The 26,162-nt window shown below is 51.4% G+C and overlaps 1 protein-coding gene across 1 annotated transcript in view; it reads left to right on the top strand.

Annotated features, from left to right (window-relative positions):
* The window catches only part of LOC140429965 (EF-hand calcium-binding domain-containing protein 6), a 168,524-nt gene that overhangs the window by 33,038 nt on the left and 109,324 nt on the right, over nt 1-26,162 (top strand). Inside the window, exons 3-10 of the mRNA XM_072517552.1 lie at nt 6,293-6,393; nt 6,503-6,580; nt 7,167-7,340; nt 12,101-12,238; nt 18,733-18,875; nt 22,168-22,310; nt 23,102-23,298; nt 25,577-25,684. Coding sequence (XP_072373653.1) covers nt 6,293-6,393; nt 6,503-6,580; nt 7,167-7,340; nt 12,101-12,238; nt 18,733-18,875; nt 22,168-22,310; nt 23,102-23,298; nt 25,577-25,684 — 1,082 coding nt within the window. The remainder of the gene's footprint in view (nt 1-6,292; nt 6,394-6,502; nt 6,581-7,166; nt 7,341-12,100; nt 12,239-18,732; nt 18,876-22,167; nt 22,311-23,101; nt 23,299-25,576; nt 25,685-26,162) is intronic.

Here is a 26,162-nt window from a genome sequence, read left to right as displayed (position 1 = left end):
AGTTAGCACCCGTCTCGGCACCAGGCTAGTTCTTAGCTTATTAAAGCCTTCTTTACTGTTTATACTCGAAGTATCGTTATTGAGGGTACAACAATTTAATAAGCGAAACTACATCAGGATGGACGCAGGCCTAAAACCAGAGAAACTCAACCTGGAAGCACGGACACCGGAGGCAAAGGAAATTTTTAAATACTGGCTCCGATGCCTCGAGGCCTACCTGGACTCCTCAGAGACTCCCATCCTGGGGCCACGCAAGCTGCGCCTACTCCACGCCCGGGTGAGTCACAGAATCTCCGCCACGCTCGAAAAGGCGACGACTTATGAAGAGGCGGTCGAGCTACTCCGCAAGCGGTTCGTCAAACCCATCAATGAGGTACACGCCAGGCATCTGCTCTCTACCTGCCGGCAACGCTCGGGGGAATTGCTAGACGAATTTGTCGAAAAACTCACCGCGCTTGCCAGGGACTGTGACCGTCAGGAAGTGACAGCGGAAGTCCATATGAACCTGCACATCTGAGACGCTTTCGTGTCTGGCATCCGCTCGACCTACATCTGGCAGCGGCTACTCGAAAACGGGGCAAAAGACCTCCAGAACACGCTAACGCCTCCTCGCTGGAGGTGGCCCGACATAATTTGGATTGATGCATGATCAATTGCACAAAGACTAAAGTTGGGTACAACTGTGGCTTTATTACAATCAGATGCGAGGCTTCCTGCTGCAGCTCGCGAAATGGCAGGGCACTGGAGGTCATGCATATTTATACAGTTCTTCCTGGGCGGAGCCAGCCGGCAGGAGCTACCGGTGAACCTGTAGTGCAGATCCTACCTTACATCTCCTATTACAGTGGATCACTACAGGTACGTACCCCGCGGACTCTGCGAGCCCCCCCCCCCGGACTTCCTCAGACTCAGCCATGTTACAAGCCTGCGCCACGCAGCGACCCGCTCATCATGGGAGCACACCGTGCTACTTCTGCGGGCAGGGCCCACGCCCACGCTGCCCAGCCTGCTCCGCGATCTGCAGCGACTGCGGGAAGAAGGGGCATTTTGCGAGGGTCTGCCTGGCCAGGCCAAGGGGCCAGAAGAACAAAGAACAGCCGGCCCGAAAATCAGGCTCTCAGGCCCGCAGGCCTCGCAATGCGGCTGCGCACTGACCCGACATGCCCCCTTCTGACGCGTCATCAGCCTCATCCCAAACCATAGCCCTCGCACCCGGGTCCCACTCGGTACAAATCAAGGGGCAGTGTATCACGGATCTCTCGATCCAGGGCGCCAAGTACACCCGTTTCAAATTTTATATCCTTCCCCACCTCTGTACCCCCCCTGCTGCTCGGACTAGATTTCCAGTGCAGCCACCGAAGCCTGACACTGAAGTTCGGCGGACCCTTGCCCCCCCTCACGGTGCGCTGCCTTGCGACACTAAAAGTCGCACCCCCCTCGCTATTCGCGAACCTCACTCCCGACTGTAAGCCGGTCGCCACCAGGAACCGGCGGTACAGTGCCAAAGATATTACTTTCATCAAGTCAGAGGTCCAGCGTTTATTGGGAGAGGGGGTCATCGAGGCTAGCAACAGCCCTTGGAGAGCACAAGTGTGCTTGTCCGGTCCGGGGATAAGAAACGGATGGCTGTGGATTATAGCCAGACCATAAACCGATTCACGCAGCTTGATGCGTACCCCCTTCCTCGCTTCGCAGAAATGGTCAATCGGATCGCCCAATACCGAGTATTTTCAACGGTCGACCTCAAATCTGCCTACCACCAGCTCCCCATCCGACCAAAAGACCGTCCCTATAATGCCTTCGAAGCAGCCAGCCGGCTCTTCCACTTCCTCGGGGTCCCCTTCGGCATCACAAATGGGGTCTCCGTCTTTCAAAGGGCGATGGATCAAATGGTGGACCAGTACGGTTTGCGGGCTACGTACCCGTACTTGGACAATGTCACCACCTGCGGCCATGACCAGCAGGACCATGACGCAAACCTCAAAAAGTTCCTCCAGACCGCCCGAGCCCTTAACCTGACCTATAATGAGGAAAAATGCGTTTTCCACACCACCCGGCTGGCCATCCTCGGCTATGTCGTGGAAAACGGGGTCCTAGGTCCCGATCCCGACCGCATGCTTCCCCTCCCCCACAGGCTCAAGGCCCTCAAACGGTGCTTGGGGCTCTTCTACTACGCCCAGTGGGTCCCCAAATATGGGGACAAAGCCCGCCCACTCATAAAGACCACCACATTTCCCCTCTCGACTGAGGCTCGAATGGCCTTCAACCACATCAAGGCCGATATCATCAAGGCCGCTATGCGCGCGGTGGACAAAACTACCCCCTTCCAGGTAGAGAGCGATGCATCAGACATCGCCCTGGCTGCTACCCTCAATCAAGGAGGCAGACCAGTAGCGTTCTTCTCCCGGACCCTCACCGCCTCCGAGGTTCGACACTCTGCAGTCAAGAAGGAGGCACAAGCCATTGTGGAGGCTGTGCGGCGCTGGAGGCACTACCTCGCCGGTAGGAGGTTCACCCTCGTCACCGACCAATGGTCGGTCGCCTATATGTTCGATAACACGCAACGGGGCAAAATAAAAAACAATAACATTTTGAGGTAGAGGATCGAACTCTCCACATACGATATCAAGTATCGTCCAGGGGAGCTCAACGAGCCCCCAGATGCCCTGTCCCGCGGCACATGCGTCAACGCGCAGGAGGACCGCCTGCAAGCCATCCACAATGACCTCTGCCACCCGGGGGTTACCCAGCTCGTCCACTTTGTCAAGTCCCGCAACCTACCTTACTCAACCAAGGAGGTGAAGGCCATGACCAGGGCCTGCCAGATCTGTGCGGAGTGCAAACCACACTTCTATCGGCCAGACAAGGTTCGGCTCGTGAAGGCATCGGGGCCCTTTGAGCGACTGAGCGTGGACTTCAAGGACCCCCTCCCGTCCACCAACCGCAATGCCTATTTCCTCACCATTATCGATGAGTTCTCCCGCTTCCCATTCGCCATTCCCTGCCCCGACATGACCTCAGCCATCGTGATTAAGGCACTGCACAGCATCCTCGCGCTGTTCGGTTTCCCCGCTTATATCCACAGCGACCGGGGTACATCGTTCATGAGCGATGAACTGCGTCATTATCTGCTCAGCAAAGGCATTGCCTCAAGCAGAACGACCAGTTATAACCCGTGGGGAAACGGGCAGGTGGAGAGGGAGAACGCGACAGTGTGGAAGGCTGTCCTTCTGGCCCTACGGTCGAGAAGTCTCCCAACTACCCGCTGGCAGGAGGTCCTGCCCGATGCCCTACACTCCATTAGATCACTCCTCTGCACGGAATGAGACCCTTCACAACCGATTGTTTGTCTTCCCCAGGAAGTCTACCTCCAGGGTCTCGCTTCCATCTTGGCTCCGGGACCTGTTCTTCTCCGGAGGCACACGAGGAGCTATAAAACGGACCCCCTGGTCGAGCAGGTCCGATTACTCCATGCCAACCCCAGTTACGCCTACATCGAGTACCCCGACAGCAGGCAAGATATGGTTTCCCTCCGGGATCTGGCACCTGCTGGATCCCCCACTACAGACGCCCCTTCCCGCGCCGCTCCCCTGTGGGACCCGGCACCCCCTACAACACACCCCCTCCCGGCCCCACTCCCCGTTGGTGAGCACCTACCGCGCGCGCCCCCCCCTCTACACACCCCGCCGGTGCTGGCACCGCTACCCCCGGCCCCACCTATTCTCCCTGCGCCCCGTTCCCCTACCCCAACCCGGACCAAGGCTCCGACCACCGTGCTCCCGGACGTACCCTCAACCAAGACGTCCGTGTCCACCGCACCACTGCCCGAGCTGAGGAGGTCGATGAGGACGATCCGGCCACCGAGACGAATGGACTTATGATGGCACTTCATCCCCGCCGGACTTTTTTTAAACAGGGGGTGAATGTGATGAACGGTTACTGTAATACTGTACCCTTCTCATCATGTAAGGTGATGTCCCCTTTAAGACCGGGCTTGGAGCCCTAGGGACTCCGCCCACCTGGGAGCCATATATAAGGGGCCGCCTTGTGGGCGGCACCCCAGTTAGCACCCGTCTCGGCACCAGGCTAGTTCTTAGCTCATTAAAGCCTTCTTTACCGTTTACACTCTAAGCGTCGTTATTGAGGGTACCACAACCTTCTTGTGGCACTGGATCCCTGTCCTGGCTGTTATGGTCTTGGCGCTGACGGCCTCTGCCACCTCCCTCCACAGGCGCCGGCTGAGCTGTGGTGCCACCCTGTGGCCGTGTCTGGGGTACAGGGCCTCCCTCCTCTGCTCCACTGCATCCAGGAGTGCCTCGATGTCGCGCTCCTGGAACCTCGGCGCTGCGCGGCGGGCGGCCATTTTGCCGGGTCTCCGGCGGGGGCGTCTTTTCTGCTGCGACGCCAAGCGGCGTGAATGGCGGGTGACGCCGTCGCGAATGGCCTCACGCCACTGCTAGCCCCCTCCGGGTCTGAGGTTTTGCGACGTTCCAGTCGGCCTGACACTGGAGTGGTTCGTGCCGTTTTTGATTCCGGCGTCGGATCATCGCGCCAATCGCGGAGAATCCCGCCCAAGGAATCCCAACGTTTGGAGAATTCCGGCCTTGGCTTATCTGCTTTCGGTCCTATAATTTTATCTTAATTGAAAAAGACCATTCCGTTTTCACTTCACAAACTCCCAATTATACATGTATCAGCGGATTTGTTCAATCTTACTCAAAGAATACACCACGCAATCAGGAGAATATTAGCGGAATCTCCTTGACAGGTAGTGCTCACATGCTTTCCTGAGCCATTATAAATAGTCAAGGAGAAAGACATTAGGATACTGGCTCCCTGACACACATTCAAAAGCCAGGATGGTCTCCTCCAATCAAGATGTGGAGATGCCGGCGTTGGACTGGGGTGAGCACAGTAAGAAGTCTTACAACACCAGGTTAAAGTCCAACAGGTTTGTTTCGATATCACTAGCTTTCGGAGCGCTGCTCCTTCACCTGAGGAAGGAGCAGTGCTCCGAAAGCTAGTGATATTGAAACAAACCTGTTGGACTTTAACCTGGTGTTGTAAGATTTCTTACTGTCCTCCAATCAAGTCAGAGGTTTTCTTCAGGTGGGATGTGTTCCCTTGAACCTTGTGCCACCTTGTGGTAAAGTGGTAGAAGTAATCTTAGGATAATGAAAGTTGAAGAAGCACAAGCGCAGTGACAGACATGTACCTCACTAGAAAGGTACGGTATGTGTCAGCAAATGACCATGTGTCAGACGGCCGACTTGCCTTACAATCATTTGGCCCGACTTCTTGCAAGCTTTGAATGATGTGTGTATGTCAAGCCTTTCAAGTGTACCATGTATCTGGTTGAGATAAGGGTGCATGTGCAATATAGTGGCACAGCTATGTGTAGTAGACCATTCAGCCCCTCAAACCTGTTCAGTTATATCACGGCCAATCTGTATCTTAATTCTGTCTATCCACCTTGATTACATTACCTTTAATACCTGTGTCTAATTTTTGATTTAGCATTGGAGGGTAGTAAATGAGGAATGGTTGTCAGGCACAATGGCATGGAATCCCACCCGGCAGATGGTACTGTTTAAGGAATGTGGCATGGTAAATTCCCAGAGTCTGCAATCATCTTTGCATGTTCTACAGATGCTGTGGACCACTGTGAACCTGGCTACACTCCTGCCATAACTGTGTGGCCACAAGTTTTGAGGCTGGCGGAGGGAGTTGAAGAGTGCAGGGGGAGGCCCTATAGGCTACCCTGCTTTGGGCTTCAGCAGACGAGGGGGTGCAATTCCATTGCTGCCTCCCTTTCCAGACTGCACCCCCCCCCCCCCACCAACCCCCCAACACCATCTACCCAGCTGGATTTTCCACCAGGATCAGCACATCCACTCCCCCATCTCTCTCTACCCCCCCCCCACTCTCTCGTCTTCCCCACTCCTCTACACACACACCCACAGACCCCCGTTACCATCTACGCTGTGAAACACCAACTTACCTGGTGCTGTGAATTCTGCCACTTAGACCAGTGGGGCTGCCTACAGTCCAAACAATAGTCACTGCTCCCCCTGCCACTGCTGGGACTACAAAGCTGTCGGCCAGTCATACTGGCGGCTGGCTTTCTGAGATCAATCTTCCTCGTCCATTCATCCTTTCTGTACTTCAACTCCATTTACACATCTTAACCGTGTATCCCTTGTTGACCTTAGATTATTAAAAAAACACAAATTAGTCACGTTCTGCAGAACCTGTTCATGGCTGTTACCTCGAATCTTGTTCTATTTTTCAGCTGGAACATCAACTGCGCGAGAAAGTAATATCCAGCGGCTATGCCGCTGTTAAGCAACTCTTTAAAGCTAACGATCCTGAAGGAAGAAGCCAGCTTAATAGGTAAATTGGCCACTGCGATAACAGACAGTGAAAACAAGCTGTGGACACAAGCATGGTCACCAGCAGACAAATGCAAAGCCATAGATTCATAGATTCTGCTCTCTCCTAGGGATGTTCTCCTTATGGTACTAACAAAGTTCCTGGGACGTTTTATCACTCCAAGGCAATTCCAGCAACTTCTTTTGAGGTGGGTAATATGGAGGAGCGTTTCTTTTAAGGAAGAAGCAGCAATGTAATAATTGACAATTCCGTTTTAAGCAGTGGGGAGGCGTAATGGTGTTTTCACTGGACGAGTAACCCAGAGACCCAGGGCAAGATCAGTGTTCATAATCCCACCATGGCAGGTGAAGAAATTTGAATTCAATGAACAAAACCTGGAATTAAAAGTCTAATGATGACCATGAAACCATTGTCAATTGTCACAATGTCCCGTCGGGATATAAATCTGCCATCCTTACCTGGTCTAGCCCACATGTGACTCCAGACCCACAGGAATATGGTTGGCTCTCAAATTACCTCTGAAATGGAGGCCAGTTAGTTACAAGTAATAGATGCTGGCCCAGCGTTTCCTGTAAATTATTATTTAAAAGGGATATTTTGGGTTCTCCAATTTTTTTCCAACGTTGGTGTTCAGTGCAGAAAATTCATGGAGAAAGAAAAATGGGGGTTAGGTTCCTTGGGGAAAGAAAGAGGAAACAAAACAACATTCTTGAGTTGCACAATCAAAACAATGCTACCGCTGATTTATATTTTTTAACCATTGGTGTATTCAGGTTCAAACTGGATGAAAGGGCGGTCATTAAATGTGAAGACTTTTATGCAGCTGCCAGAGACCCTATCCCCACAGGAGCAGCCTCGTGGCTTGACCCCGTGAGCCGACACAGCGACAAGGTTCAGGCGACCGCTTCCCAGGTGCACTCGCAGCTAAAGGAAAAAGTAAGGCAGAGGTAGGAATCACGACAGAGATTTTCCACCTACTCAGCTGATTCACGGGCAGCACTGAGGAGATGAGGAAATCGAAAATATTTTAAATGTCTTTTTAATTATCTAAGTATCAAAAGGAAGGGAATGGAAGAACTTGCATTTCTCCTGTGTCTTTTGCATGCGACGTCTTTACATTAAGTACTTTTGAAATGCAGTCACTGCTCTGATGTGGGGAACGTGCAGTCAGTTTGAGCGCAGGAAAGTCCAGCAAGCAGCAATGTGATGATGACCAAATGATCCATTTTTGTGACGTTGGGTGGGAATTAGCGGTTGTGTTAGCCGCGGGCGCAAATTCCGTCATGGCCTCTAAATCCCGCGAGAGGCCAAAGACTAAATTTGCGCTAGCGAGATTTCCGATCGCGATCTTCCTGGGTCCTCCCCTTGACACGATCGGGTTCATGCCCAGGAAAGACGCGAACCTGATTTACATGAATTTGAATTCATCACGACATACTGAGCGGTGTTAGTGTCGCATCTTCAGCCCTCCTCGAATCTTCCCAACTACCAGGCGTGACGTCACGCTGGCGCGAATTACTACTGCGTTTTAAAAATGGGAACCAGGAGCCCATGACCTCCGTGAGGGAGGAAGGAGGTGAGCACCACTGTCTCCACTGAGCACCAGTGAGTCCAAGGGGACAAGCCTGCTGGCCAGCTCCGTAAGTGGGGGGAGTCGGGAGTTTTGGAGAAAGAGGAGGGCAACTGTCGGCGGCATAAGGCTGTACTTGGCAGACGGGGGGGGAGGGGTGGGGGGGGGGGGGGTCGCGGTTGGTGTGGGTGATCCTGGAGTCTGCTGTCTGTGTTGTGCAGCCAGTTAAAATGGCTAACTCCCGATTTAGAATGGCGAACGGCAAAGGCTGATGGGAAAGTCAGCCAACAGGACACAAACGAGCAGCTGCGGGATGAGTGTGTATTTACCTCTGGAAAGGCCAGACAAGATCGATACCAGCAACCATCAGCATAACAAAACACCAGCCATCTGCATATTAATGAGCAATCCCCGGGAACAATGAGCAACATTTAGACACACAAAGCAAAACCAGACTCTTCGGCGCCAGCAGAAGCCTACACAATGGGAGGTGAACGACCACCTCAGGACCGCCCATCGATCAGGGAACCGCTCCAGCATTGGAGAAAATCGAACCAAGTGATTGAGACAAAGTCCAATCACTTGGAACCAGGTACAGGGTCCGCCCCGAAAGGCGGGAAGCCCCTGGGGACTATAAGAATCAAGCCCAAGTTCAAATCGTTCTTCTTGACTGGGTCACTCAGCAACGCGAACCAACCCTTGACCGTGACCGGTTCAGCCGCCGCCGATATCCAGTAAGTCTTACTTCACTGCTCGCTACGAGATAGGCGCTCCTAGCTACCAATCTGTACCAACTTCGAATCCCGCAGGCTCAGAACCCGAACGAAAGGCCATTCGTTTCCCTGACCTGGTGGGCCAGTTCCAAGTTAAGTATTGACCTGTTAGCTGTAGAAGTAGCTTAGACGTAGAATTTGTACATGAGTAGTGATTACTGTGTATAATAAATGTGCTTTGATTTAAATCTTACTAAGCGGTGTATTGGATTATTGATCATTACTCGGACTTGAACCACGTGGTGGTATCAGAAAGATACCTGGCGACTCAAGAGCAAAGGTGATAAAATAGAGCAATTAAACTAAGGCAAAAGTTAGCAACAGTTGTCTAAGTGAGTTTTGAGTGCTGTGTAAATCTGCAGTCAGGGGCAGGGTGGCTAAGGGGCACATGAGATGGGGGTGGGGTTTGATGAGAGTCAAGCGGCCGGCAGTATGATCCGGAACCAGACCAGACCCCAACATTTGATTGGATAGGAACCCCAATATTTTCTTTTAATTTTTAAAACTGTGAGAGAAGGATACTTCGCTCCAGGAGAGATTCCACAGAAAGACAGGGATATGGGGCGGGATTCTCCGATAATGGGGCTAAGTGTTGATGCTGTCGTAAATGATGGAGCGTGTTACGACGGCGTCATCTGGCCGCTAGGAGCAGCGATTCTGCACCGCACAGGGGGCCAGCATGGCACTGGAGCGCCTCATGCAGCTCCAGCTGCTGTTACGGGTGGCGCGGGTCCATGCATGCATGCCAGGGCCGGTGCAGGTCCGTGCATGCGCGTGGGTTGCCGTCTCCGCGCCGGCCCCCAGGCAACATGGCGGAGACATATAGGGGCATGGCGCAGAGGAACATAGCCCCCCCCCCCCCCCCCCCCCCCCGGAATTAGCCCGCCCGCCGATCAGTAGGCCCCGATCAAGGGCCTGGCCACCGTGGAGGACCTCCCCCGGAGCCGGATACCCCCTCACCCCCCCCACCAGGTTGGCCCCCGCAGCCAGAACGCCCTGTAGGACCACATGCGAATGACGCCGGCGGGACTCGGCCGAATCCAGCGGTGGATTCGCAATTGCTGGTGATTTTCCGGTCGCCGGAAAATCGGCGGCCCAGTGTCGGAGCAGCATCGTGGGATTCGCGCGCCCTCCCCCCGGCGATTCTCTGACCCGCCGCGGGATCGGAGAATCCCGCCCGTGGTATGTTAAAACAAACTTTATTATTAACACAGTATCAACTACCTCAACATAACAGAAATACCTGTTAAACAATAAGAAGTCTTACAACACCAGGTTAAAGTCCAACAGGTTTGTTTCGATGTCACTAGCTTTCGGAGCGCTGCTCCTTCCTCAGGTGAATGCAGAGGTATGTTCCAGAAACACATATATAGACAGATTCAAAGATGCCAGACAATGCTTGGAATGCGAGCATTAGCAGGTGATTAAATCTTTACAGATCCAGAGATGGGGTAACCCCAGGTTAAAGAGGTGTGAATTGTGTCAAGCCAGGACAGTTGGTAAGAATTCGCAGGCCAGATGGTGGGGGATGAATGTAATGCAACATGAATCCCAGGTCCCGGTTGAGGCCGCACTCGTGTGTGGAACTTGGCTATAAGTTTCTGCTCGGCGATTCTGCGTTGCCGCACGTCCTGAAGGCCTGGCATAGGCGGAGCATATCTGGAGGCCCAGAGAACATCGGGTCCGGCCTGTTAATGATATGCCAGCAGCGTTTACTGTACAATAAGCATGGCCATACTGGCGTGCGGCTCAGAACGAGGAGTATGCCTCTGAACTGATGGATGGAGCGGATGATAGCTGTGATGCTTCTTTGGTGTCTCTGACATCTTCTCCCAGGTCGTCCTCCCAGATGGGCGGTGGGATACTGCTCGTGGATGGGCCAGGCTGTTCGGGTGATGTTCCTGCAGGGCAAGGAAGATTGTATTAGTACATGGCCTGGCCAGTGGCTTGGGCTACACAGAACTAAATAGAATGTGGTCACCTGGATGAAGGTGCAGTGGCTCTCGCAGGCCCACCTCGCTGAGCACAGGCCCACTCACGCAAGCTCCAGATCTCTCTCCTTGAAAGGAGTCAGGATCCTCAGCTCAGGCATCCCACCACCCGTCTTCTCACTCACGGCGGTTGTGGGCAACCTGTTCCTGCAGGAACACAAATGTGGATGATGTGAACTGGATGCCTGACGGGCTAGATGTCGATGATACCTGACATGTGCGGGAACTGCGTGTGTCAGGACTTAGTCACAGGAACGGGGAATCCCGCCGCTTATAAATTAAGCAAAGACACAAACTATGATAGTAACACCACAATGCACTGAATAGTAATTATTCAAATAATAATAATCTTTATTGTCACAAGTAGGCTTACATTAACACTGCAATGAAGTTACTGTGAAAAGTCCCTAGTCGCCACACTCCGGCACCTGTTCAGGTACACGGAGGGAGAATTCAGAATGTCCAAATTACCTAACAGCACGTATTTCAGGACTTGTGGGAGGAAACCGGAGCACCCGGAGGAAACCCACCCAGACATGGGAAGAACTTGCAGACTCCGCACCCACAGTGACCCAAGCAGGAAATCGAACCTGGGACCTCGGCGCTGTGAAGCAACCGTGCTAACCACTGTGCTACCATGCCAAATAGATCAGTTATCCAAATACAAAGTAATTCAGGGGCTGGTTTAGCACAGGGTTAAATAGCTGGCTTTTAAATCAGGCCAAGCAGTGTGAGTTCAATTCCCGTACCAGCCTCCCCGAACAGGCGCCGGAATGTGGCAACTAGGGGCTTTTCACAGTAACTTCATTGGAGCCTACTTGTGACAATAAGCGATTTTCATTTCATTTCTAACATGATAGGTACTCTATGCTTTTTCTGAGGGTGTCAAATTTTCATTCCCTTTTCTTAAACTCAGTTGCTGGGTTCGGTTTCTATTTCTGTACAAAGTTGTTACAATTCACTACTAAAATGTACTTTACTGCAGATCTGAAACAGCTGCCTGGACAAATATAAAACTGAATGTGTTCGGGTTTTTCTCTGATCGGTGTAACCACTTAGTTTCGGCACCATTCTTGTAAATCTCTTTTACATCTTCTCTGGTGCCTTTTTGTAAAGTGGAGACCCTGAACTGTCCACAGTATTCCAAGTGTGCTCTAACTAAAGTTGAGATAACATGACAAAGAATGAAGGCTGTCTGGCTCCTTCCAGCATGAATCTTGCAGTTTAAAAAGCAGTAACAGAAAGATTTATTTTTCAGACGGTTATCTTACTGTGTAGGTATTATGTGAACTCCGTAATATTATATATTTTGGATCTGTTATAAAGACTATTTTTTCCTATGAATCTAACCACATTGCCCTGCTTAACGTTAGGCTTTTAAACTTGACTGAAATTCTGCCTCAGAAGAACATTGAAGGACCAGTTAGGATCCTTGTTCCCGAGTTCAGGGACATACTGAAACAACTGGGATATTACATGGAAGATGAAGAATTTGGAAAATTGTGGAGAAGGTAGGCATGCTGATCCCCCCCCCCCCCCCCCGCAAATTCAAAATAGAAAGTAGCTTTTGAATAAATAGCAAACAAATGTTCGACATATTTATTTATTAATTTGTTCTTCCACCACTGCAGTGTAAGTATTAACCCACGGATTAATGTTTCTGTTCAAATTATGAACAAAATAATGCAGTGTGAATACAGTGGTCAGATGCATTGGCGCTGTTTAATTTCAAAGCTTTGGGATCAACAGATTCACGACAATTTTGTCATCAAAAATGTCTATTGCAAACAAAGTTTAAAAACGTTTTATGGTCTGAATTTTTAGGATGGCGGGGCTTGGCCTCCATAATCGGAAAAGTTGGCAATGTGGTGAATGTATTGCATTAACCATTCACCATGTATGTAACTGTATCACGCTGTTGCCCATGAGGGCTCCACCTATGGACAATTGTAAGGTATTACCTGTGATGTATCATGTTGGTGCCTTTGTGGGCTCCGCCCCTGGCTCCTCCCCTTGAGGGGAGGTATAAAGAGCAGTAGCCCTGTAGGCGGCTCCCAGTAGCAGAGCAGTCGCAGGCAGGCACTGTTATAGTCGATTAAAGCCACAGTTTACTTCTCGTCCTTGCTTCGTGTGAATTGATTGTCGCATCAATTTAATCGACTGCAACACCACAATGGAATCGGCCATCAAACCTGACCGACTAGAACTCGACCCGCAAGCCCGGAGGCGAAAGGGATTTTTTCACACTGGCTCCGCTATTTCGAGGCCTACCTCGCAGCCTCCTCCTCACCTTCCGTCTCTGGCGATCAGAAGCTGAGCCTCCTCCACGCCCAGGTGAGCCATCGAATCTCTGTTCAACTCGAGGAAGCTTCCACCTACGTAGACGCGCTCGCAATGTTGAAGCGCCTATATGTAAGGCCGGTGAATGAGGTGTACGCGCAGCATCTCCTCACTATGCGCAGCCAACACCCCGGAGAATTGCTGGAGGAGTACCTACGCGACCTCAAAATCCTTGCGCGAAGTTGCAACTACCAGGCCGATACGGCCACTCAACATATGGACCTCGCAGTGCGGGACGCCTACGTGGCTGGAGTCCGGTCCAACTACGTAAGACAGCGCCTACTCGAGAAGGGTGCCCTAGACCTGGAAGAGACGGTAAAGCTAGTCTCCTCCCTAGATGTAGAGGTCCAAAGCCTCAATGCATTCCCGTCTGATCACGCGACCCCCTCGTGGATCCCCGACCAAAGAGTAACCCAGGTCTGTGCCGCACGTCTGCCCGCCCAACACGGGGGGCTACCCTGCTATTTCTGCCGCCAGCATCAGCACCCCAAGCAGCGCTGCCCGGCCCGGGACGCGAACTGCAGCGACTGCGGAAAAAAAGGATATTTTGCTAAGGTTTGCCTGGCCAGGTCCAAACCCTCAAAATCGCAGGCCCGACCCTCAGACTCACAGGCCCGCAGATCCCGCAGTGTAGCAGCTTGCCTGCCGGTTCTGCCCCCGGACGCGTCATCGGCCTTGTGCTGTCCGTGGCGGCAGCTATCTTCAAGCCCGCACAACGTGTGCGATTCACGGGGGCCGCCATCTTGGCCATCCTCGCCCACGCGGCCCGCCATGTGCGACTCGTGTGGGCCGCCATCTTCCTCGCCGCCCGACATGTGCGACCGACGGGGACCGCCATCTGCAACGCCGCCCGACATGTGCGACCGATGGAGGCAACCATCTTGGGACCACCCCGGCACCTCCGACCACACCGGCTACCCGCAACTCAGCGCGGTCACCCTGGACCAGTCGCGACCCAAACACCTCCGGAGCTCCCTGATGACCGTCCGGGTAAATGGACACGAAACACCTTGCCTGTTCGACTCAGGGAGCGCGGAGAGCTTTATTCACCCAGACATGGTAAGACGCTGCTCGCTCACAATCTCCCCGGCACACAAAACCATCTCCCTCGCTTCTGGGTCGCATTTGGTGCAGATCCGGGGGTTCACTACTGCAACCCTAGCAATACAGGGCGCCGAATACGCTGACTTTAAGCTATATGTACTCCCTGACCTCTGCGCTCCTCTCCTGTTGGGACTGGATTTCCAGTGTAACCTCAAGAGCCTGACCCTGAAATTCGGCGGGCCCCTACCCCCACTCACCGTATGTAGCCTCGCGACACTAAAAGTCGACCCTCCCCCGCTCTTCGCAAACCTCACTGCCGACTGTAAGCCAGTCGCCACCAGAAGCAGGCGGCATAGCATTCAGGACAGGACTTTTATCAGGTCCGAGGTCCAACGACTCTTGTGGGAGGAGATCATTGAGGCCAGCAATAGCCCTTGGAAAGCTCAGGTGGTGGTCGTCAGGACCGGGGAAAAGAACCGGATGGTTTTAGATTATAGCCAAACCATAAACCGGTACACGCACCTTGACCCCCCTTCCCCGGATCGCAGACATGGTTAACCAGATCGCGCACTACCGGGTGTTCTCCACGGTGGATCTGAAGTCTGCGTACCACCAGCTCCCAATCCGCCCGGGGGACCGCCACTACACGGCCTTTGAGGCAGACGGCCACCTCTTCCACTTCCTCCGGGTCCCCTTCGGCGTCACAAATGGGGTCTCGGTCTTTCAAAGAACCATGGACCGAATGGTGGACCAGTACGGGCTGCGGGCCACGTTTCCGTACTTGGACAATGTCACCATCTGCGGCCATGATCAGCAGGACCACGATGCCAACCTCCAGAGATTTCTCCAGACCGCCCAAACGCTTAACCTCACTTACAACAAGGAGAAATGCGTTTTCCGCACAACCAGGCTAGCCATCCTCGGCCACGTCGTGGAAAACGGGGTTCTAGGACCAGGCCTTGACGGTATGTGTCCCCTCCTGCAACTCCCCTTTCCCCAAGGCCCTGAAAGGGTGCCTCCGGGTTCTTTTCCTATTACGCCCAGTGGGTCCCCAACTATGCGGAGAAAGCCCACCCACTAATCAAGGCCACCACCCACCTTCCCACAAGCGGCCGAGGGCCGCCAGGCCTTCCGCTGCATCAAAGCGGACATCTTCAAAGTCGCAATGCGCGCGGTGGACGAGTCCATCCCCTTCCAGGTGGAGAGCGACGCGTCAGAAGTCGCCCTCGCCGTTACCCTCATTCAGGCAAGCAGGCCAGTAGAATTTTGTTCACGCACCCTCGCCGTCTCTGAAATTCGACACTCGTCACTTGAAAAAGAAGCCCAAGCCATCGTGGAAGCCGTGCGGCACTGGAGGCACTACCTCGCTGGTAGGAGGTTTGCCCTCGTCACCGAACAACGATCGGTAGCCTTCATGTTCGATAATACGCAGCGGGGCAAAATCAAGAACAATAAGATCTTGAGGTGGAGAATTGAACTCTCCACCTATAATTATGATAGCCCCCAGATGCCCTGTCCCGCCACACATGCGCCAGCGCGCAAGAGGACCGACTCCGGGCTATCCACGCTGACCTCTGTCACCCAGGGGTCACCCAGCTTCTCCACTACATCGAGGCCCGCAACCTGCCCTACTCCACTCAGGAGGTCAGAGCCATGACCAGGGACTGCCCGATCTGCGCGGAGTGCAAGCCGCACTTCTATCATCCGGATAAGGCCCACCTGGTAAAGGCATCCCGGCCCTTTGAGCGCCTCAGTATTGATTTCAAAGGGCCCCTCCCCTACACCAACTGCAACACCTATTTCCTCAACGTCATTGAAGAATTCTCCCGCGTCCCCTTTGCAATCCCTGCCCCGACATGACCGCCGCCACCGTCAATAAAGCCCTACATAGTGTCTTCACCCCGTTTCCACACGTATGTTCACAGTGACCGGGGTTCGTCATTCATGAGCGACGAACTGCATCAGTACCTGCTCAGTAAGGGCATCGCCTCGAGCAGGACTACCAGTTATAACCCCCGGGGAAACGGCAGGTGGAGAGGGAGAACACGACGGCCTGGAAGACCGTCCTCCTGGCCCTACGGTCTAGGAATCTCCCAGTTTCCCACTGGCAGGAGGTCCTCCCCGACGCGCTCCACTCCATTAGGTCCCTCCTTTGCACGGCCACAAGCGAGACTCCTCATGACTGCCTGTTTGTTTTCCCCAGGAGATCCACCTCAGGGGCCTCGCTGCCGTCCTGGCTGAAGACATCGGGGCCCGTCCTACTCCGCAAACACGTCAGGAGCCATAAGTCTGACCCCCTGGTTGAGAGGGTCCAGCTCCTACACACCGACCGCCAGTACAAATACATAGAACACCCCGACGGCCGACAGGATACGGTTTCCCTCCGGGACCTAGCGTCCGCAGGCTCCACTACCACCGCCACCCCAACTTACCCCACCCAACCTACACTGACCAGCGTCCCCGCCCCTACATGGCACCCCCACCTCTCCCCCAATTCCCTCTTCACTGACCCACAGGAACGAAGCTCCAGAAGACACGCTCCCGGAGTCCACGTCTGTACTCGCACCGGCAACGTCATTACCCACGCCCGCACGGATGAGTTTGACACCCGGGCCAGCTGCGATACCAGAGCTCCGGCGATCACAGCGCACGATCCGGGCGCCGGACAGCCTGAACTTGTGAACCCTTCACCCCCGCCAAACTTCATTTTTTAACAGGGGGTGCATGTGGTGAATGTATTGCATTAACCATTCACCATATATGTAACTGTAACACGCTGTTGCCCATGAGGGCTACACCTATGGACCATTGTAAGGTATTACCTGTGATGTATCATGTTGGTGCCTTTGTGGGCTCCGCCACTGGCTCCTCCCCTTGAGGGGAGGTATGAAGAGCAGTAGTTCTGTAGGCGGCTCCCAGTAGCAGAGCAGTCGCAGGCAGGCACTGTTCTAGTCGATTAAAGCCACAGTTTACTTCTACTCCTTGTTTTGTGTGAATTGATGGTCGCATCAGGCAAGTAATACAACCTCACTGACTCCAGCAGTCCCGATGTCATATTACGTTCTAATGGGCATTGATTGGAATAAGGCAGGATATCCATTGCCCACTCGGGGGGGATGTCCCGCCTCGGAGAGCTGTCAACCATTCTGATTGGCTGGTAGCTCTCCGGTCGCTGGGCACTGCGCTGCAATGGCTGGAAGAGACACTTCAAGGAGCTTCCTGGCACTATGTCCCAGGAAACAGGAGACCAGTGAGTGACAAGGGTTCCAGGACTGAGAAGGGTAGGGAACGCCTAGGGGGTTGCCATCAAGGGCGATCAGGGTCAGGGGATAGGTCGGTGGAGGGGAGGAGGGAGGTCCAGAGTTCACCGGGCCTTATGGGGAGGGAACCTCCAGTCAGAAGGGGACTTCTGATGGAGAGGGCCCCCCCCTCCACCCTTCCTGCCCATAATCCAGCTATGTTCATTTATACATTTCTTCCCTAAATTACCATCTGTCCGCCAGGCTAAAAATTGATGGGGCCTGGGGCCTGGGCACAATTCTGACCTCGGGTGACCGTCTGGGTGGAGTTTGCATTTTCTCCCCATGTCTGTGTGGGTTTGCTCCCACAGTCCAAAGATGTGCAGGTTAGGTGGATTGGCCATGCTAATTTGCCCCTTACTGACCAACGGTTAGGTGGGGTTACGGGGATAGGACAGAGGTTTGGGCCTAGGTAGGGCACTCTTCTGGAGGGCCATTGCAGACTCGATGGGCTGAAGGCCCCTGCTGCACTGTCAGAAGTCTATGATTCTGTTATAAAAACATGGGATTATTTTATGAGGAATGTTTGAGTAGGTTGGGCCTGTTCTCATTGCCGTTTAGAAGAATGAGAGGTGATCCTATTGAATCATAAGATTCTGAGGCGGCTGGACAGTAGATGCTGAGAGGATGTTTCCTCTCAGAGGGGGTGTGGTGGTGGCGGAGGGGGGTGGGGGTGGAATCTAGAATTAAGGGCACAATTTCAAAACAAGGGGTTCCCATTTAAGATGAGGACGAGGAATAATTTATTCTTTCAGAGAGTCATCAATGTTTGGAATTCACTTCCCCCGTGAGCAGTGTAGGCTGGGTGATTGATATATTTAATAATAATAATCTTTAATATTGTCACAAGTAGGCTTACATTAACACTGCAATGAAGTTACTGTGAAAAGCCCCTAGTCGCCACACTCCGGCGCCTGTTCAGGTACACAGAGGGAGAATTTGGAATGTTCAATTCACCCAACAAGCACGTCTTTCGGGATTTGTGGGTGGAAACCGGAGCACCCGGAGGAAACCCACGCAGACACGGGGAGACGTGCAGACTCCGCACACACAGTGATCCAAGCCGGGGATCGAACCTGGGACCCTGGCGTTGTGAAGTCATAGTGATAACCACTGTGCTACCGTGTTGCCCCACGGCTGAGTTAGACAGATTTTTGATTGCCAAGGGAGTGGAGGGTTATGGGGGACAGGCAGGAAATGAGTTAAGGCCGTAATCAGATCAGCTGTGATCTTATTGAATGGTGGAGCAGGCTTGATGAGCCTGTGATTTTACTGTAGATGGGTATTTCATTCCTTCACCCTGTCACATTCCATTCTTACAGATATGATACTGATGGTCTTGGTGTCATTAAAGGAGATGTGCTAATGAGGAAACTTGGAAATGAATTCAGGAACGGAACGGCACACAGCAGTGCAGGCTCTGCTCGGAAATCGGCTGATCAAATGAGTTTAGAAAGCTCAGCAAGTAAGTGAGGACTGGGGAATTGCAAACATTACACCCTTGATGCAAAAAGGGCGTAGAGATGAGCCCATCAGCTTCAGGCCAGTCATGTTTAATGGCAGTGGCGACAAAACATCCAGAAACAATGATTCAGGACAAAATTATTCGTCACATGGATAAATGTGGGCTAATTAAAGAAGGCCAGCATTGGTCAGAGGAAATCATGTTCAACTAACTAACTAACTAACCTGTTTCTTTGAAGAGATAACAGAGAGTTGATAAGGGCAATGTTGTTGATGTGGTGTACATGGACTTGCAAAAGGCATTTGATACGGTGTCACACAACAGACTTGTCAGCAAAATTATAGCTCACGGAATAAAACTAACAGCAGCAACATAGCTATGAAATCGGCTTAGTGACAGGAAACAGAGTTGTTCGTCGGGCTGGAGGAAGGTTTGTAGTGGTGTTCCCCAAAGGTCAGTGTTGGCACCCTTGCTCTTCCTGATATATATTAATGATCTAGATCTTGGTGTACAGGGCACAATTTCAAAATTTGCAGATGATGCAAAACTTTGAAGCATTGTGAACTGTGATTAGGATAATGTGGAACTTTAAAAAGAGATAAACAAGTTGGTGAAATGGGCGGGCAGGTGGCAGATGACGTTCAATGTGGAGAAATATGAAATTATTTATTTTTGTGGGAAGAACATAGAGAGACAATATAACATAACGGGTATCATTCTGAAGGGGAATGCAGGAGCAGAGGCACCTGGATTTTATGCAGATAAGCCATTGAAGGTGGGTGCACAGGTTGACAAAGCAGTTGATAAGGGATACAACATCCTAGGGTTTATTAATATGGGCATGGAGTACAAGAGGAAGGAAATGATGTTAAACTTGTATAAGGCACAAGCTCAGCTTCAGCTGGAGTATTGGGTACAGCTCTGTGTGCCACAATTTAGGAAAGATGTAAAAGTATTGGAGAGCGTGCAGAAATGATTCACGAGAATGGATGAGGAAAGTTATGAAGACAGATTGGAAATGTTAGGACTGTTTTACTTGGAAACATAGAAAAGAGGAGGAGCAATATGCCATTCGGCCCTTCAAGCCTGCTCTGCCATTCATTATGATCATGCCTGATAACCCAAGTCAATAGCCTGTTCCTGCTTTCCCCCCCATATCCTTTGATCCCTTTCAAACCGAGAGCTATATCTATTTCTTCTTGAAACCATTCAATGTTTTGGCCTCAACTACTTTCTGTGGCAGTGACTTCTACAGGCTCACCACTATCTGAGTGAAGTAATTTCTGCACATCTCTGTCCTAAATGGTCTAACCTATATCCTCAAACTATGACACCTGGGGCGCGATTCTCCGATCGCGGGACAGAGTGTCCGCGCCGTCGTGAACACCGTCACGTTTCACGACGGCGCAAAACGGGCACAGGCACTAGCGATTCTGGCCCCAACAGGGGGCCTGCACGGCGCTGGAGCGGTTCACGCCGTGCACTGGAGGCGGCGCCATTCCACGCATGCGCAATGGCGACGCGCCAACCCACGCATGCGCTGTGGCTTTACGGAATGTGCCGGCCCTGACGCAACATGGCACGGGGGCTCTGGGGCCAGACGCGCAACAAAGTAAGCCCGGGGGAGAGGCCGGCCTGCCGATCCGTGGGCCCCAATCACGGGCCAGACATCATCGGAGCCCCCCCCCCCCCCCCCCCGGGGACAGAGCCCCCCCTCTTCTCCCCCCCCCCCCCCCCCCCACAGGCCGTCCCCCGACCCTTTGCGCAGAGTTCCCGCCGGCAGCGGCCAAGTGTGGACGGCGCAGCAGGACTCTGCTTTTTCTGCACGGCCGCTTGGCCCATCCGGCCGGAAAGTCGGCAGCCCAGCCTTGTACAGCGGCCCGTGACCGGCGCCGCGCCAAACACGCTGGCGCAAGTGCCGCCGATTCTCCGCACCTCGGAGAATTGCACGTTGGCGTCGGGGCGGCGTGGCGTGGTTGCGGCGATTCATAGGCCTGGCGCAGGGCTGGGAGAATCGCATCCCTGGTTCTGGACTCTTCCCACCATTGGGAACATCCTTCCTGCATTTACCCTTTCCAGCCCCGTTGAATTTTATAGATTTCCACGAGATACCTCTCATTCTGCTGAAGTGTAAAGCGAAACCTGCATATTTGTGCAGAACCACACTGCAGCCTGCACGTGGTAGGACCGCCATGAGATGCATTTGAATGCCAGCCAATGTTTAAGTCGGTGCATACTCGATGGGCTGAATGGCTTCCTTCTGCACTGTAGGGATTCAATGATGTCTCGTGAGATTGAAGGGGGAAGGGGGACCTAAATCCTGTTAAGGCCACTAACTCTCGCGGGAGATCTCGGAATGAGATCTGCCCCGTGCACCCCTGCCAGACACGTCAAATTGAATGGATTTACAAAATGCCTATCTTCCAGCGACAACCAATGTTTCCCCCCCCCCGCCGTCACGCTGTGACGTCACGCTGGGGGGGAATCACTACGGCTCTCCAGCGGTCAAGATGACAATGTCGGGGGTGCAGAGGCCAGTGTAGCTCCCAGATGGGCAGACCATGGCATCCTGGCAGTGCTAAGCTAGCACCGTTGGTGGGGGTAGAGGCCTTCCCAACATGTGGAAATGCCAGCAATGATGTTGGGAGCCCTAAAGCTCTGATGCCGGTGGTGTGGGGGGAGGGAGCGGTGTGGGGCACTAAAGCCTGATGCCTTCACTTTCACACTGAGATTGGGACGCCTGACCACTTTAGAGCCAGGCCTGCCGGCTCTATGAGGCCCCGTCCCAACAGGTGGTGTACAGGAGGGCAGTCTTGTGTCTGCAGCCAATCCTGGGGAAGAGTGTGTTCCTCTGCTCCTCACTGGCATGGAGCTGTGGGTCCACTTTGGACTCCTGACCTCGGGGGGCAGGTCTTCTCTGAGCCACTTTGGAGGCTGCAGTGAGTGTGTGGTAAGTGGAGCGCTTAAAAACAGCTCCAGCTGTTAGGGGCTTTGGCGCTAACTCTGGTCCCTGTGTTTAGAGGCCCGCTGGGCCGGAAATTGCTCTAAATTTGGGCTGGCAAAGTGCTGGCCTCTGTGCATGTCCTGAATTGCTCCACAAATAGTGTCCCCAACAGAAGCGCGAATCGCAGACTATTCAGTCCTGGTGGCCAAGTTATGATTCTCCAGAGGGCATAGTCGCCAGTGTGAAAACCCCCCAGAAAATCAACCAAATTTCCCCACAACATATAGTTGGAGAGAGGCCACGAGAGCTATGCAGCTATTTTAAACTGGTCATTATTGTCCTCTCCAGGACTGACTCGGACTCTGACCAAAGCAGAACACGAGAGGAAAGCTTCTCTTCATATTGAAAAATGGCTCAAAGACAAGTTCAGGGAAGGCTATAACCTCATGAAAGAAGAATTTGAAAAATATGACCCGGAGGGAACAGGCAAGGTAAGAAACATTTAGAGTGGATTTGCAGCTGATCCGAATTCTACCCAATTATTCTCTATGCCACCTAATTATACCAATATTCCTTCACACTTTTCCTGGGTCGGAGAGAGGATAGTGTAAACTTTTCCGGCTGAAACCTGAGCAGAAGCTGCTTCCTCAGGCTGACAATTGTTTTATAAGTGAACTCTGTGCAGACAGCTTCGTAACTGGAACAAGGGTAAAAACTTTAAGAATCAATAGGCAGAACCTGCTCGCGTTCTTAAAGGGCAGGTTAACACCGCAGTAAAACTGAGCACCATTGCCAAACTATTAGATACAATATATCCAGTGAAGGTTTCTGCATATGATTTTTTATTCTTTCACAGGATGTGGGGGGTTGCTGGCTAGACCATCAATTATTGCCCATCTCCAACTGCCCTTGAGGAAGGTGGTGATGAGCCACCTTCTTGAACCGCTGCAGTCCACATGGTGTCGGTGCACCCATAATGCTGTTAGGGAGGGAGTTCCAGGATTTTGACCCAGTGACAATGAAGGAACGGTGATAAAGGTCCAAGGCAGGGTGGTGTGTGACTTGGATGGGAATTTGCAGGTAGTGGCGTTCCCGTGGATCTGCTGCCCTTGTCATCCTGGGTGGTACAGGTTGTGGTTTGGGAGGTACGACTATCACTCTGTATCATTTGTCTTGAGTATGGGATCTGTGACATTTACAATTCAGTGGTTTTAAAATTATTTTAAGCCCCATTTAAAAAAAAAAAAATTGACAATGTCTTTTCCTCTATCTTAATTACCAGGTATTACACAGAGACTTTCTGTCTGTCCTGGCAACCTTTGGCCTACACCTGAAAGATGAGCATTTTAACCTTTTTTTGGCACGGTGCAATCTTGAAAACAGCAAAACTGGGATCAAATACATTGACTTTCTTCGAAACTTCCAGGACAGAAGCGAGAAGGGAATTCCACATAAAATATTGAACAACCCGAAGCACAAGTTAGTGGGTTCTCTGTCGCAGCATTGTTATTATTCAGCTTTACCAGATCATAATTCTATTCTGTTAGCTTCTCCACTCTCCCAAATCTAGAAAACTAAAGAAAGTCAACTATTTAAAAAATCTGACTGGCAAAAAAAGCCTTGGTTTGTGAAAACAAGGAGTTATACAATCTTTGAGATAGGAGCTGTAGCTGTATAAAACATTCTTTCACTTATTTTAAAGTGGGTGGAGAGTCAGGTGGGAGGCAACATAAATTGGAATAGAGCCACTCCAGTTAAGTAGATAAACATAGGAGTGCCCAGCCTGTGTTGGATTTTGTCAGCAAATGCTAATTCGCTCCCACCAATGAGTGGCATATATCCAACCAATTGCATTTATATTTATATAACATCTTATCGCATCCTTATAATTTTCCAAAGCGCTTAACAAGTAGTGAATTCCTTTCGAAGTACAGCCACTGTTGTTATCTAGGAACGGGCAGTGACCATTTATCACAAAGCAAGATTGCACAAAGAAAAAATGAACGACCAGATAATCATGTTTTTGATTGGGCAGATAATTTGAGAAACTCGTCTTCAAATAGTATCATTGCATTTACCCAGACAGGTAGACAATAAATGTTCCCAATAAATGACAGAGTGACAGGTTCTGACTGAAAACCGGCGAGAAACAGCCGGGTTTTCTCCCAGACCTACTGATACGTTGTCAAAAAACGCAAGGGCTGCATGTATTACGCCATCATTCTGTTGGGACGGGGCCTCATAGAGCCGGCAGGCCTGGCTCCAAAGTGGTCTGGCGACCCGATCTCAGTGTGAAAGTGAAGGCATCAGGCTTTAGTGCTCCCAACATCATTGCTGGCATTTCCACATGTTGGGAAGGCCTCTACCCCCACCAACGGTGCTAGGTTAGCACTGCCAGGATGCCATGGTCTGGCCATCTGGGAGCTACACTGGCCTCTGCACCCCCGATATTGTCATCTTGACCGCTGGAGAGCCGTAGTGATTCCCCCCAGCGTGACGTCACAGCGTGACGGGGTGGGGGATCATCGGTTGTCGCTGGAAGATAGGCGTTTTGTAAATCCATTCAAGTTGACGTGTCTGGCAGGGGTGCGAGGAGCAGATCTCATTCTGAGATCTCCAGAGAGAGTTAGTGGCCTTAATAGGATTTAGATATCCCCCCCCCCAATTTCACATGAGACATCATTGAATCCTTACAATGCAGAAGGAGGCCATTCAGCCCATCGAGTCTGCACCGACTTAAACATTGGCTGGCATTCAAATGCATCTCATGGTGGTCCTACCACGTGCAGGCTGCAGTGTGGTTCTGCACAAATATGCAGGTTTCACTTTACACTTCATTACTGAGCAGCTGCTGCAGTCTCAGTAGTGTCATCGTCCAGGTGATATATTAGACCAAGGCCCCATTTTCATCCTCAGGTGCATGTAAAAGATACCATTTGAAGAAGAGTTGTCGTCTTTGGCCAATATTTATCCCCTAATCAACATCACTTAAGAAACAGATTTACTGATCATGACCTCATTGCTGCTTGTGCACAATTTGACAGCCCCATTTCCTACATTACAACAGTGGTTATTCACAAGTGTACATCATTGACTGTAAAGTCTTTCTTTCAGAAAGAAAGAACGTACATTTAAACAATCCCAGAACATCCCGAGGCACGTTACAGTCAATGACTGACATTGACTCTATTTCTCCAATCATCACATAGTGTTAGAATGACAGACCAACTCCGGGGTATGATGGATAGTGAGCTTTGGCTACAGAGTAGATCACTCTCATCACGTTTATTGGCGTCACTGACAATGAGCTGTACCAAACATAGGATCACCAGAGGTCTCCCATTTAGGCCTAGAATATCCCAGTACTAATTCTGCAGGAAGGATTTCAGAAACTGGCCTCAGTGGATAATGAAAATATTGTTTTTTCTTCCAAATGTGGAGAAATATTCATACTTGTATGGCACACAACCTAGAAAATACTCATACTCAGATATGTCTGGATCAGGAATACAGTTAAAACTGGCTGCTATAATGAAAATTCCATTAGCCATTTGGTGACGGGTGAATATTCAAGGTGAACCTACACACGCATGCACATGTGCACACATACACATATAGATACATGCACACACACAGTACTTGCACACACAAGCACATACACACGCATGTGCATAACATTTTTAATGGAATGAATAAGCAGTTTTGCTACTTTATTACTGGAACTGTTTGTTGTTTAAACTATATTCTTTGTTTCTAGGTTCAACTGTGAAGGGAGTGTCAGCCTGGGGTCCACAGTAACTGCAATTGAAGCAAAATTAACAAGTCTCTTTCAGTCAGACTTCCTGGCACTTCTAGCCACCTTTCAGTAAGTACCGAATTGTCTACATTCCACTGAAAACTAATCGAGCCCTTTTACCTGCAGAAGTGGAGGTTTTGGACCTACTGGCCAATATCGATGGTTCAATTTTGCGCAACTATTTACTGGGGGGGCTGGTGGTGTAGTAGTAGGGAATGAAGGACTTTAAAGGAGCTTTGCTTCTGGACAGAAGGTGTAGATTAGTGCGTCAATACATGTGACACATTTTTTCTTTCGTGAGATTTGACTGTTGCTGACAAAGCCAGCTTTTGTTGCCCATCCCTAATTGCCATTAAACTCAGAGCAGCTAAGAGTCAACCACATTGCTGCGGATCTGGAGTCACAGGTGGGCCAGCCCAGGTAAGGATGGGAGATTTCCTTCTCCATGTTCACTAAGGACACTAGTGAACCAGATGGGTCTTTATTGGAATTTAATTCCAGATTTATTCATTTAAATTTCATCAGCAGCTGTGGTGGGACTTGAACC

This window comes from Scyliorhinus torazame, chromosome 9, assembly GCF_047496885.1.
Source record: "Scyliorhinus torazame isolate Kashiwa2021f chromosome 9, sScyTor2.1, whole genome shotgun sequence".
Lineage (NCBI taxonomy): Eukaryota > Metazoa > Chordata > Chondrichthyes > Carcharhiniformes > Scyliorhinidae > Scyliorhinus > Scyliorhinus torazame.
This window is presented reverse-complemented; position numbering and strand designations above follow the sequence as displayed.